Source organism: Egretta garzetta, unplaced genomic scaffold (genome assembly GCF_000687185.1).
Source record: "Egretta garzetta isolate BGI_Z169 unplaced genomic scaffold, ASM68718v1 scaffold289, whole genome shotgun sequence".
NCBI classification, from domain to species: domain Eukaryota; kingdom Metazoa; phylum Chordata; class Aves; order Pelecaniformes; family Ardeidae; genus Egretta; species Egretta garzetta.
Genome location: NW_009260801.1, coordinates 451,824 through 466,487, shown reverse-complemented (window position 1 = coordinate 466,487; position 14,664 = coordinate 451,824). Strand labels below are relative to the sequence as shown.

The 14,664-nt window shown below is 38.7% G+C and overlaps 1 protein-coding gene across 1 annotated transcript in view; it reads right to left on the bottom strand.

The window, feature by feature from the left end:
* The window catches only part of ROBO2 (roundabout guidance receptor 2), a 922,222-nt gene extending 916,681 nt beyond the window's left edge, over positions 1-5,541 (bottom strand). The window contains exon 1 of the mRNA XM_035902212.1: positions 5,418-5,541. Coding sequence (XP_035758105.1) covers positions 5,418-5,541 — 124 coding nt within the window. The remainder of the gene's footprint in view (positions 1-5,417) is intronic.
* Positions 5,542-14,664: the final 9,123 nt, after the last annotated feature.

Below are 14,664 nucleotides of genomic sequence, written 5' to 3'. Positions count from 1 at the left end.
ATTGTGAATTTTCTACTACTCAAAATCTGGTTGCTTCTATGAAATGTAAGGAGATAATACCAGGACCCCGAGTTTGAAACTTTTGGTCAGCCTTTCATAAACTTTTCCAATGTATGAGTGCGTAGCAGCATAATTAATGTCTCACAATTTAAGAAATACTGTTAATCATACAACATGATAATGTATTCAAAAAGAATTCATACAGTTTATCCTTGAAATTCCATAAAATATATTACTTAAATTAGATAAATGTCAAACTATATAAAGTGTTACCCCCCAAACTACATAAACTACACAGTGAATCATACCAGCACAACTGATTGTGCTTTCCGAGTGTTGCAACTCAACCACCACATCAAAAGCTTCACCTCATCACATCCAACCAGACCCCTCATGCCTCACAATAATCCCCACTGTAGCCTAGGCTACCATGTAAATGCCTCCTCTCTGCTTTCCCTTCTTCCGAAGTACCAGCCTCCATCCCTTTATCCTCACCACCCCGCAGCCGTAAGGCAAATGAAAACAAGTTCCTCCTGGTGAAAAAAAAGCTTTGTGAGTTTCCCCACAGGGGAAGTGAATAGTATTGTTGAGTGGCTGCCAAGAAGACATCTAAATGTCTATAACAATTCACGGTGCTCTTGACATTGTGGCACTTTGTGACCGTGCAGAGACTCTTCATTACAAATACAGAAAATCTCAAGGCCCCGTTTTCACCAAACTCAGTGTGTGCACACCGCAAAGTCGTTCTGCATGCAAATGTCCCTGAGATGTCTGGGTGTCCAGAGCTACCAGGCACCTCGCAGCAGTCCAGTAACATACCTCCAACTCTAATACTGAAGCCATTACTCTAATAATCTAATACTCTGCCTCCAAATTTGGAAGGTCTGAGGTGTGGCTACTTTCCTATATGGAAGGTAGTTTATATAGAAATCTCTTCTGTGCTAATCTTTGAATTATGCTTTTAGAAACATTTAAACTAGTGTTGATGGATTACATGCATCCCAAATAATATATGTGCTGTAGGGAGGCTGAATCTCACACACACAGCTTTGTGTCACGCTTACCAGGAATACCTAGCCAGTGACACTTAAGATTTCTCACACTGGTACTTTTTGCCATAAAAATGATTAAACTGCCATAGAGCTGAAACTGGAACAAAATACAAGGCTGGATCACTTGGATAATAAACTTTGATTTAGTCATTAAAGAGATTATTGCTTTACTTCCATGTAGACAGAAAGGACAGGCACCACCCTCATCTAGTTCTGTGGGGTGTTGCACTGTGGTTGCATTTTATTTTTATTTCTCCAATTGGATCCTAAGTAAATCCAATCAGGCAAGAATTTCCAAAAATGGAAATTCTTCTGGTGAAACACAAAGGAGACCTGAGCAAACAACCCTTTAAGGAAAAGGCATGCTTAATTTGCATTTCCCAACCCCAGGTCTGGTTCCTTCCCTCTGAAGTCTTTTCATCTCCAACTCCTCTCCCTAACCCTGGAGCCCTTTTCTTCCTTTGGGAGGTGCTACTGGCACTGTCAGTGTATTGCTCTTACGCTGGGGCACCCCGAGGCATGGGCAGAGTCCCTCTGTGCTCCCTCACGAAGGTTTGTCTCACCCCTGAGGACCATCCCACAGTAGCTCAGCCTACAGACTTTCGGCTGCGGTGGGTTGCTGGCCCATCGGATGGACCAGGTCCTGTTATGGAGGCCACCACATAAAAGGTCAGGCTCTTCAAAGGTGCCTGACATCCCAGGAGGGCACAGCTATGTCCCAGACTGAATGCGTGAGTTCTTTCCAAGATAAGTAAAGGGTTAATGTCCACCAAGACTGGCGATTGTCCTAATGGTCTTCCTTTTATCCTCTGGACCCTTTCTGTCACACAGCCTGACAACGTGGAGTTGTCAAATACACTGACATCTACCAGAAGACAAGCATTGTACCTGAATTTCTTCTTCCCGCATATTTTGCTGTTGCCAGCTGAGGTAACACCCAGCCACTACACATAGCAGTTTCTGCATACAGGCGCTGGTTTGCCCTTGCCAGCTCCTCAACAAGGCTGAGGTCCTAGCAGCAACGGGCCCTTTGGCAACAGCTGGGACAACCACGTTCCCCAGTCCCACTCACATTGGCCTGTGGTGCTTATCCAGTGTGACACGCTATGCACAGACCCAGAGAAATTTCATATTGTGAGGAGATCTGTGAATGGGAATGACTGCCCCAATTTTCCTTGGACAGGAGTTACTATTAGGATGCTATTAGTACGAGTGAAGTGTTGGGAAGGTTCCCAAGCACAACACAAATGGACAGCTTACTTCCCAGTCTCCAAATTCTCCCAGATGTCACTGGACAGACACAAAGCACATCCACGTGCATATGGATGGATACACTTAAAACTTAATCATACACCCCCCACACCACGACCATGATATGTGAGAGGGTGAAAACACTGTGGAAACAAATTCTGGAGGGGATAGGCATAAGCAACATTTGAAATCTGCTTTCCAATTTAAGGTGAACTCAAAAGCATACTTAATCTTCTTTCCCCAGTTTTTTATTCTCCGTATTATAAATCCTTCTTAAAAACTTGAACCATGGTGTGTTATTTTGGCTCAAAGGGAAAAAGAAAATCCATTTGATTTGTACTTTCAGGTTCTGCTTTTAGACTCCAGTTTATCTTGATCGTTAGTTTATAAATCCTGCATTCCAATGAATTATTCTGAAGGGTTTTCTGGAGTGCAGACTTAAAAACAGCTAGAAAAGAAAATGGTATCTTTACATTTCTCCAGGCCCAAGTACGGGACTCATTTCAATCCCTGACGCCTGACATAGCAACTAAATCAGGAGGTGATTTCTACCCATAATTCCATTTATTTTAGTTGTATGTGGGTGGCCATTCTTTTAGCATAAATTCCAAGGAGAAAAATAGAGGTGAATAGAGTTGTTTTTCTCATAAGTAATATAGTGAACTACACAGCAAGACCACAGAAAATGTCATCTTCTAACTTCAGCAATGAAGTGGGGTTTTTCTTAATTATACCAGAAGATTTTCCCAATTCATTAGCTTGCGCTTGGGCTGATTGTGATCAGGGCCTATGCAGACACAGAAGTCCAGCACTTTCCAAAGATGCCTATACCTCACAGCACTCTTGAAACAAAATGTGGTCTAGAAATACTTTAGAGGATGGTGTAAATCAGCTATTGCTGTCCACCATGGAAGCTGATTTCAGTATAGCTACACTATGAGTCATACAATGCGTTTCCAGATTTGTGCATCCAGCATCACCTTTCCCCTCTGAACGATATAGCAGGAAGTTGGTATGCAGGTGTCTGGCTTTCCTGGACCTCTTAAAAAGAAAAATCATCTCTGTTTCCATTTTGGTATGGGCTTTGCAGTGTGCTCCAGTGGAGAAGTTTGCTTGCTGAAATCTCACCAAGCGACACCACAAATTCCACATGCACACCAACAAAAAGAGCTCACATCATTGATATATAAGCAAAAGCTCACCCTTGATGTGCATATAGGATGTTTTGCAGGTCAGAAACGCTCAGACTACGTGACGCTACAACACACAGATTCTGACAGATCCTGAACCTGAAACTTTCACTGGAAAGCGTACATCATCTTCAAGTCACACAATTCTCATGGTAACATCTACATATGAAAAAACTACTGTGCAGCAGGTATGCCTAGGTTTTGGCTGATTCAAGAGCTGTGAGTAAACAAGACAAATTGCTGCTTAGTTTCCTTGAAACAGGTACCATCCTTATGTTTTGTTTCAGCTGCAAAGAACACTTCTAAGAAAAGCAAACCCCTATATTCAGGTATTATTTTCTGCAGTCAGATTCAGGGATTATTTTCTACCCATGCTAAAAATTCTCCAGTAGAGCTCTTTGCCTCTGTCAGAGAGTAGGTAAGAGACTAAAGCAATACACCCCTCGTTTACCAGATCTAATTGAAAATGGAAGAAAGGAAGAAAAGTTAACAGCATTTTTTAAATCCCAGGAACTTGACAGTGACATATATTCCTAACTCACATGCCTCTGAGAAGCAGTTGTGCTGCCCAGAGTAAATAACAGCTTGTAATTTGCGACGAGAATACCCAGCAGCAGCACTGTGAGATACATGCGATAATGTGATTTACAGGACCAGGATATAATTTTCAGATATGCTGTGCTGCATTAACAGTCCAGGTTAAGTGTACGCTGCAACTTTTCCCTTGCAGGTACAGTAGGTGGAAGATTTGTGGTATCTTGAAATACAAGAAAAGGAAATATAGAGGGGGGGAGGGAGGAGTCTCCTGCTGAGATGTTGTGATAAATTATTAAAACTTCTTTTTAATGTTGATGCTACTCTTTAACCTCAGATCACAATACTGACAGCAGAGGAAAACTGAAAGTGCTATTAAAGCTGTGATAAACATATCATGCTGTGGCAACACTTGTAAGACAAAAAAAAAAAAAAGAAAAAAAATCCTGGGGTGCCTCCAATCAGTAACATCAAGAAATAACCAAGGAGAAAATATCAAGCTACCTAAAATCCACAGTCCCTCAGTCCAAATATTTATGAGACACCATTTGTGCTCCCTGAGCTATTTGATTATGAGACCTTGATAACCCATGTTTTCCATAAACAAATGTCATGCAAGGTAGCAAAACAAAGTGAACTTTATGAAAAGGCACATTCAGTGAACTGTTCACAGCACATATAGGGTAAATCTTCTCAGCAGTTTTTAACAGAAGAGGAAAATGGATTGCTGCCTTCAAAAATCATAAGTGTTTTCTCAGCACAGCATTTTTTTCTATAAAGTTAATGCAATTTATCTTTATTAACACATCAACACTGACATAGCCAGTCAGCCAATTAATACTGCTGGCAGTACATTTCACAACATTCATGTACTCTAAAAAAATGTCTGTCTAGTCATTTTTACCACATACACTAACAATTCTGCACTCAAAATAGGCTGCTTGCTTTCTTTCTCTCTTCCTTCCTCTTCTTTTCCAACATTATAACCCCCTATTGACAGGGGTAACATCTCTTGCAATAAAGCCACAAGCGTCTGTCCCAGCGTCTCCATAATGAAAAGAACAATCTGAATTCTCACAGTCCAAAAACCCACTCGTTTCTAAATGGCATACATTTGTTTGTATAAAGGCCTTAAATGTTATTCTGCTAATGATACAATGCAAAGTAAAATTCCTGCAAGTAATATATGCCTTACAGAGTCAGTCAAGCAAACAAACAAGAAAACAAATTAAACTCCATGCTCCCTTTTCAGCATCCTATTGCAAGCCCACATGACAACCTGAAATCTGAGTCACTCAAAATATCATAGGTATTCTCCTTAGATCACCTTTAATACAGCTTTTCAGAATCTTACCCAAACATCTATTACAAAAGTTTTCTTTCCACTTACCCCCCTTCCAGTGTTTGCCTTTGGTCCTGCTAAGCTTGCTCAGGGTTGGTCCAGAGAAGAGCAACATCAAAATGAAAAGAAGTTCAAGCATAGTGATTTTCCCCCGTTTCACTGATGATAACATTTAAAAAAGTTATTTTCAAAAAAAAAAAAAAAAAAAAAAAATCTTACATCTTCTCCCCCACTTTCTCTTTGCTTAAGGAGGAGTGAATATCATTGAAAAATCAGAACAAGGAGTAGCTTTGCTCTCCTTAGATGTTGAAGTAATCTCTCAATGATGTAGCCCTGAGGAAAGCCACATTTCTCACTGATCTGGTTTCTCCCACACAACATGCAGCCAGCACCGCTGCTACTACAGTAGCTATAAAATAATTTCTGCTCCTCACTTTGGTTTCTGTGGGAATATATTCCTCAGCTTGCAGCGTGAGCTTGATTGAAAATGATAAAAACAGTAATGCTTGTGTCCAGCAGAAAAGAGAAAAGATGTCAGGATTGTGAAAAAAGATGAGAAGCAGTTGTACTGACAGCTTTAAGCCTGACTGTCTGATCCTAATAGCCGTGCAACCAACCAAATTGCTCTTTTAAGAGTAATAAGGCTTCAGTGAAAGCTGGTGTCACTGCCACTTGGGTAGGTAGTGCAGGGCTTGAAAATCACCAAGGAACCTGCTAGAGATAACGACTGCCACGGTCCCAGCTCCGAACGCAGAGGGCTGAGCAGAATACAGTATGCACAGGGAGCATTTAATCTCTATTGTGTGGAGATTTCCTGCTTTACAGTGTGCAACTGCTCAGGACTTTTGACTGCATTTTATTAAGGCTTTAGTTCATACTTGAAACTAAAATGCAAGCTTCCACACACTAACTACTCAGAGCATTTCTGAAGTGATTATTGTATGGGAAAAAATCCTGCATGCTTTCGTATTTATTTTTTTTCTTAAAGTAGCAAACAGGAAGAACAAATCCTTAGCAGTAGCAGTAATCTTTTCACTGCACAGAGCAGCTCTGCATTTTATATTTTCACACTGTCTATCCTCAGGTTCTCCTAAATCCAGGGGGCGGGAGTAGGGGGTCGAGAGAGAGGGGAAGAAAAAGGGGATGTTCAGAAGTACAGATATTTCCAAAGTAATAGACTGCAATCACAATTTTTCATTTAATAGTTTCTGATACTGCCACAGAAATAATACCACTACCTACATCTCCAGATTTAAGAATGCTGAAGGTGGATCAGTAAACATATGACTTTCTGCGCAAAATTTTGGATTTTCACAAAGGATGCTCAGAGGAAGATTCACGACATTCAGACTGCTCAAACAGTCTTGGGATGCCCAGTGCTTACTTAAGTATGCCCAGTAGCTTAAATTCATCTACAGTTTGGCATTTAGTTGTTTCCATATAAGCATTCAGTACTCAAATCAATGAGCCACAAACCTTGTGCTGTAGATTTATATATATAAAAAACAAAAAAAAAAAAAGAAAAAATCAATGTCCTTAGAATGACAAAGCAACGATGGTCACAAATTCCCTGAAGTTATCACGTTTTCATCCAGGGACATGATGCCCTTTTCAGTGAAACATTAAAAAGATTATATTAATAAATCTGAAGCTTTGTTTATTCATCTGAATAAAGAATGATGTTTTGACTGGTGGAGGCAATCATGAACGTGTAATATATGTACAGGGATTTTTTAAACAAACAGCATGTAACATCACAAACAAGGAAATATTGTGACTGCTACCACCACATCAACTATGAAAGATCTTTTATTTTCTTTTTTAAGTTCTAAAATATATTTATGGGCTGGTAAGAGGATGTAACATTTGCATTTAGACGGAAAACAAATGCATGCTGATGTACAGTAGTTTTTCATCCCTCTGTGCATTAATTTTTAAAAGTTCTAAGACAACTTACCAGATGCTGAGTCTGATATATCAAGGCTGATGTTTATGGCTCTTAGTTGCCAAAAATTAGGTCAGTATCTATCATGTAGAGTCACTAAGCTGCGGCTTCTTATGTTAAATTTCTCCATCAAGCCACTCTTAATCACCAGTCTCATTGCTAATAATTAAAACACCATTTCTTCTATTCTCTCCCAACTGTTACTGAAATGAGGCAGACACTTGTGTTCATTTTGATTGCCTCTGTAATGCTCCTCTGAAACTACCACCATGCTGCCACGTTGAAGCATTGAAAAAAATTGCAAGTTCACATTGCTAAGTTTCAAACTTTTGATATCTAGATAATAAAATGACCTTAAACTGAAACAACCACCACCACCTCCACCCTCAGGTACCACTATGCAAATTCATGAACTTAAGAGTTTTGAATCAGAAAGCAAACACTTCTGATGTCCAAAACGTGTGGCAATACATGCTTCAGAAATCCTGATGGGATCTTACTCTTGGCCATCTCTGCAGCCTTATGTCACTTCTACCTCCCACATCCTTTCTTCAGTCTCTGTCTTGCTTTCAAATTTCATAATCCCCTGAAAGTCTGCCATCTTGTTTCTACCCCTACCCATACGGAAGCCAGCTGCTGTGGAGAAACCTGTTTTCAATGGTGGCAGGCATCCTTAAAAATACCTCCTTGGTTCCTATGCCGCAGAAGAATTCAACTCCTTCAGCTTGGACACCTTCTATTTTTAGCATTAATAAAAGCAGCGGCTATTAGAAGGTTTTACAGGTTTCTGTCAGCTTTCTGCCACCTCTGACATGTGCCTCCAGTAGCCTCAGCAGGATCAGGTACCACTTGAGTAGCAGCTCAGGGGAAGTGGCAGGAGAACAGGACCACCTGATACAGGAGCAAATGGGAAACCATCACAGCTGCTAGTTGTGGGCGTGTTTGGTTCAGTCTAATGCCTAAAGAGCCCAGACTCCCACTCTGCTGATGGTTTTCTGTGTTATTTTGCAAAAGGTAAGTTATTAAATCCACTTTGCCTATATTAAAAGTGAGCGGGCAGACCTTCAGGGGAACACATAAAAAGTGTTGTCACTTCTTATGAAATTTAGTGGGGTTTTTAACATCCTCATTTCTAGGTTCATAAGAATTTCAATTTTCCAGGGTTGAAATGCCTCCAGAGAAAAGATACAGTTTCAAGAAAGATTATACAAACTTTATAGGTTGAAACATCAGAAAGACAAATAAAAGAAACCCAACATTTGTTTTTTCCTTCAACTATCACGATTTTTAAGTCACCATCATGTTTCAGAGATGTAAAAGAACTGATTTGTAAGTCTATTTCATGCTTTGAATGCACAATACTGAAAAACAGACTGAAAAGTAAACAGACTCTTCTACATTTATTTTGGTTACTATTACAAGAAAAACTCCTACGAGAGCTACAAGAAGCAGAATGGTCCCATTACAGCTAAGTGTCCCTGACATCCAACCTGTCCTTGCCAGGACCTCTTGCACCCTCCAAGGTCCTTCATGACAGCTTAGGCCAGTTATGAGTATGAGACTATATAATACTTTCTAAGCACAGAAGTACTCAATATATTTAAGACAGACCAAATGCCTATCTTTTCTAGAATCACATCTTCAGTAGTGGTCAACCTCGGATGCTTACGGTAAAAGTACAGGAATGATAAAAAAGCATTTGTGGAGCTTACCACTTGCCCAGCTTGCCAGCCTCTGCTTGTGAAAGGCTTTGAGACTTCTTAACTAGAGACTCTATCACAGCTATCACGTTTGATTAGAGACTGACGGACCTATACTTCTTGACTTTGTCATAGTTACCTTTTTGATTCATTTATGCTTTTCTCCACCCCTATAGTCCCTGGCAATGGGTTCCACAGATTTAATTACTCACAGCCTTAAAAACGTACTTCCTTTTGTTTCTTTGAAAAGTATACTTGATAATTTTATTGAGATAATTTTGGTTTTCCATAATGAAAAAAAAATTCCTGTTCACCTTTCCTCATATTGTGGTTTTCCAACATACCCACCCTTCATAAAAGTTATTCCAGTAAGAAAAGTCCTACCCTAATCTTTTCTTGGACCAAAGATGTTCCATATTCACAAATGTCCTTGCTGCCTTCATCTTAAGTATATCCAGTTCTAATTCAGTGTTTATGAGATGAAGTCAAAAGAAAAGCCTACAATATTCAAGATGAATTATCAGTTGCATATTCTCTCCCTCATTATGCTCATGAAGCCAAAGGGCAGCAGCTACCATTAAGCTGGAGTTATGTTTATAAATGCCTACAACATTAATGGATACAGCGATTCTTTATAGTTAACAGAATTTTAAGATGTTTACTCAGTGGAAGCATACGTCAGCAACCTAAAAAACAAACCACCAGCAAGATACCCAGAAAAAAATATTTCCAAGTTAATTAATCTTCAATTGTTGTATACGGTTATTTGGTCACCCTTCCTTTCCATATTTTCCTTCTTTTTACTAATCGCTATCTGGCACGAAGGACGACTGGTATAAGCACTTGGTTAAAACCCTCAAGCTTGAATAAAGAGCAACAATAACTTCACGGAAGCTTAAATATCAGAGCCCCTAAGCAACATGCTCTTTTAAGGGTGATATCTTGGAGAGGTCTGCTGCTAAGACTATAGGAGGGATAGACAGAAGCCTCAACTGCTTACTTGCTGACACACTCGCTGGCCCTGGGTATTTGCCATCCAGATCCCATTTCGCTACAGTGAAGGTTACAAACTTTCACAAGATCCTTCAGTAACTGCAAGAAGTAACATCTGGATCAAACCCAGCATTCAGTAGCACAGGCATTTTTCATGCTTGTATTTCCTGGCACTTTTTAATAGTAATATTGTCTTAATATTTGGAGAAGCTCAGGAAGAATCGCAGCCTTTGTTCTTCCCATTTCAGAACACTGGACAATCAAAATAAAAAAATTAAAGAGATTGCAGAAAAATATAGAAAGGACCGTTTAGAGTGTCATGACTAAGATGAGAAGGAATGGAAACAGAAGCCCAAATGTCCACCCCCTCCCCAAGAAGTTACAAATATTTTATTTTGTCCTACCTCTCTCTCCTTTTCTGTTCTCCCAAAGATGCCATACAAGTCAGCATTTGGTAGCATGAAAATGCCCATGACTAAATGAACTTTGCAGAAGGAATATAATCAACACTAAACACTACAAGATAGAAATATAGCATCCTGCATTGCAGGCATGAAGAATATTTTTCCACTGTCTACCTCACCATATACAGAAGCCCGAGTTGCTGTAAGCCATAATTAATTCAGTTCTTTTTAGGCATGAAAATTGTTTTGATTTTAAATACTTTCAGCTCAGGGCATTCTAAATATCTGTGGAAAGCTCCTGGGGATTTCTCTTAGCCACAGACACTAATGGGAACAACATTTTTGGATACTTGTGATATAATAAATTGCCAAATAAACACATAGCCTTCTTAAATCAAAAACCTATTTGAAAGTCCTTCCAGTTCATGTGATTTCCAAGGATTAAGACACCAGCATTTGCCCAGTGTGCACTATGCACTTCTGTTACAAGTATTCTGAAAAAAAAAAAAAAATAATTATTTTCTCTTCATGAATATAACCAAGTAAGATGAAGTTCTGACAATCACTGCATGCCAGTCCCCAAATACCGTGTTCATTTTGGCTTCCACTGGTAACAGAGACCCACAAAAGGGTCACTCTTTTCATCATAACTAATTAGTAGCTCTGTTTTTTGTGTAAGACAACATGAAGGTTTGATGCATAGCAATATACCAGTTTTAGTGCAGTAGAAGAAGCACATCAATAAAACAAGGACACTAAGTCCAAGACTCAACTTTCTACACCAAGGTTTTTTTCTTGTTTATGCTTAGAGCTCTAAGGTCTTTCTGACACTCTGCAGATTATATTAGGTAGAATGAAGAAGCACACAAAAGTTATTTCATATTATTTTGTACTCATCAGTCAGGATTTATCTGAGGATTACATTTAAGTATAATAAAAATGACAACTTGAATTTACCAATTATTCCAGTCTTTAAACATACATTGTTTGAGTTCAAAAAGTATACGTTTGCTGAATGGACTTTGTAGGCAACCACGAACTGCTTAAATATTTGGTAAACAACGTGAGAAAACCAACTTTTCATTTTTTCAATATTTTTAATAAAATAATTAACTTGAATAATCTTATCCACTACGTTACACACAGAGATTCTAAATTCTTTCAGCACTGATAATATGCTATACTGTTACTTTGAAATGTAACTTCTAAACAGAATCTACCTAATAATTTTATTGCTGTCAATATGTAACATAAGCTATACAATTATTTAAAAAGTAAAATATTGAAATATATATATAATTATATGTAACAATATGTAATAAATGTTATGTATTTAACAAAAACATGAATTGGTATTATTTCCAAAGAAGCAGCTTTGGTAAGAAAAATACTATGGTAACTCATAAATCACAAGAGGAGGTAAAAACACTAATGAGACATTTCACTGTGTTTTCTACTACACAGTGAAAATACATTTCTGTGGTTTTGACAAAAGAGAAGGAAAAAAAAACCCCAAACAATTCTCGCCTTATTTACCTTTTTTCTGGTGTTGAATAATCCTAGTATATTTGCTATCTTGCTGTATCCTATTTTGTTCTATTTCCTATCCAGAAATACAGCATTTACCCAAAACATAACCATGAAATTATCTGGAAAAACTGGTACACACTACCTATCCAACAGGAGGAGAAAAAAGAAAATAGAATAATTGAGAGCAAAGCAACTTGCAGGTAGAGAAGATACCAGGATATGTTTTCACAATGTGTAAGTAGAGCAATAGTTATACTTTGAAAGTCCTTGAACTATCATACCAAAACAACCTTTTTTTTTTTTTCCCCCCCTATGGATCTATTTCTAATGGCTATGAAGAAAAGATAGCAAAGCTGAAAAGTACCAGCTCTTTCATACGGGAATCATAACCTGCCTGCCTTGACTTAAAGGCTTTGATTTGTCAGTAAACAAATTTTGGTTCTCTCTCATAGGAAAAAATAAGTCAGGCTCACATTTCATTTTAAAATAGATCTTTAAATCCAAGAGCCTCAAAGCATTTTTTGTGTTGCCCAGTTTTTTGACATTTTTGGGATTATTTTAGACCTATTCACTTTAAATTTTACTATGCACAACTTCGGAGCCACTAAGTACTGAGCTGTTCCTCTCCTCCTGCTTCCAATTTATTTCTGAAGCGCTTTGGCACTGCAATGCCCAGTAGCCCCATTAGGAAGAATCAACTAACATCAGTCAATCAAATATCTCCAGATGCAATGTACTGAAATTAAACGTGAAAAAGACAAGCTAAACCACAGACTATTTGTCATCTCCATATAATAAAGATGCTGGAAGAAGACAAGTTTTATTGGAAAACGGAACTAGACAGGATCTGAAATTTCAGATCAGAAAGAAAGTAGGACCAAGGTGTAGCAGAGATCATTCAGGAAATACTGCCGGTGACAAGAGATACATCTGCTTTCCCTGAACACGTATTGATCCAGTAGGTTTTATGTTTGGGATGCCTCCAGTATTGCTGAAGGTGCCACATTTCAGGTGACTTGCAACATTGAGGGCCTGACTAATTGCAGTTATTAAAGATATTAGCTTGTTTTTCCTTTTATGCGGTATTGAAGTTTCCCTGAGGATACATTCAAGACAAAAGATGTAGTGGTGACTCTACACTTTCGTCTTTGACTTCTAAGGGCTCAAGTGAGGATCTCATTTGTCAACTGGGATTCCAGATACAAATCAAAAGTACCAACAATTACCAGACAAGGGTGTAATGTGCCGGTACGAAACCCGTGCCAAAATGCCAGACTGCTCATACACCTGCATCTTTAGATACTGGAGTAATTTTTCTGCACAGCCCCAGATTTGCAATCCATTTGCAGATGAAGGAAGAAGCTTTGACTGGCTTGGTTGGGTGATTTGCTCACTACATTCAAGTTCAGAACAAATGTCTACATGGCAGAAAATAGCAACTGTGACACACCTGCTTCCATCCTTGGTTAAATTTTCTGAACATAAAATGGAAACAGAGGATTTCTCTAAGGATCTATGAGCATCTTTCAGAGACAGCAAGTATTGCATAATCAGCATTTGTCTGAAATACTGAGACAAACACTACACAGACTCCTGCTAAGGAATTATCTGCTGTTGCTTTTAAAATGTATTTGGGTTTAATTGCAACTTATGTTTTCAAACTACTTTTGCACTACAACAGTGCAAAACCAATTGCTGATTAGGGATATGTTCAAGTTCTGCATTCATTCCTTCTTTTTCCATTTCTATTACAAATATACATATTGAGAAATATATCTATATCTATTCTGTTAAATAAGGCCAAAAAGCCTTTATAACAGTGTTCTGATGTTGTAAAACATTTACACTGCAATAATCATAGGTTACATCTGCCCAGCCATGTTACAGTAGAAGAAAAACCCAAACTGTCTGACAATCCCCAGTACCTATGTATGTTGGGTCCAGTCTTGCTTTTGTTGGGAGACAGCTCGTCAGGCAGGGAGCTTCTGCACCCGGTAGCAGAACTGGAGCAAATGTTCATAGATGAAACGTAGGCACAGCTACCACGAGACATCTCAGCTGCCACAGCCATCACTGGCAATCCTGAATTCATTCATTCAATGACTTTTTTTTTTTCTTTTTTAAACTTCCGTTAGCACTGCAGAGCCCACACTAGCAAAACAAACCAGGCTGCATTTGAATGTAGCTCACACGTCAGGCACTGTTTGATAATTACATTCCAATGTCAGGGCCAAAGTAATTTTTATCCTGAGCAACCCCACTGAACTATAACCAAGGCCAGAGGGTACACACAATGATGTTGCATAGGTATAAATGACGGCATCATTTGACCTGCAGAAATCTTTATTAATGGTGCCGATTCACAAGGCAAAAGAACTTAGCAAGGCTATAATCCTAGCCTCAGTCTGTTCTGTTTGATGTTAGAAAATATAACTTACTATTCATGAATTGAGAAAAATTTATATGTAAGTCCTTCCAAGATAAGCTTATCCCCAGCCCCACCCTTCCACACCATTGTCACAGAGTATCCCACTTTGGACCGAGGCCACACTTCAAGCATGGTTTTGCAACAAAAGCATAATCTCTTCTTATGATGGCTTTTGTCATTATAGCTAACTGCCTTCCATTTTCATTCAACACGTAAGAACGATTTTCCCTTTAAACAATTAGCATTACTAAACAACTACATAAATGTTTGACTGAAAGTGGCTTTCAGGCGAACT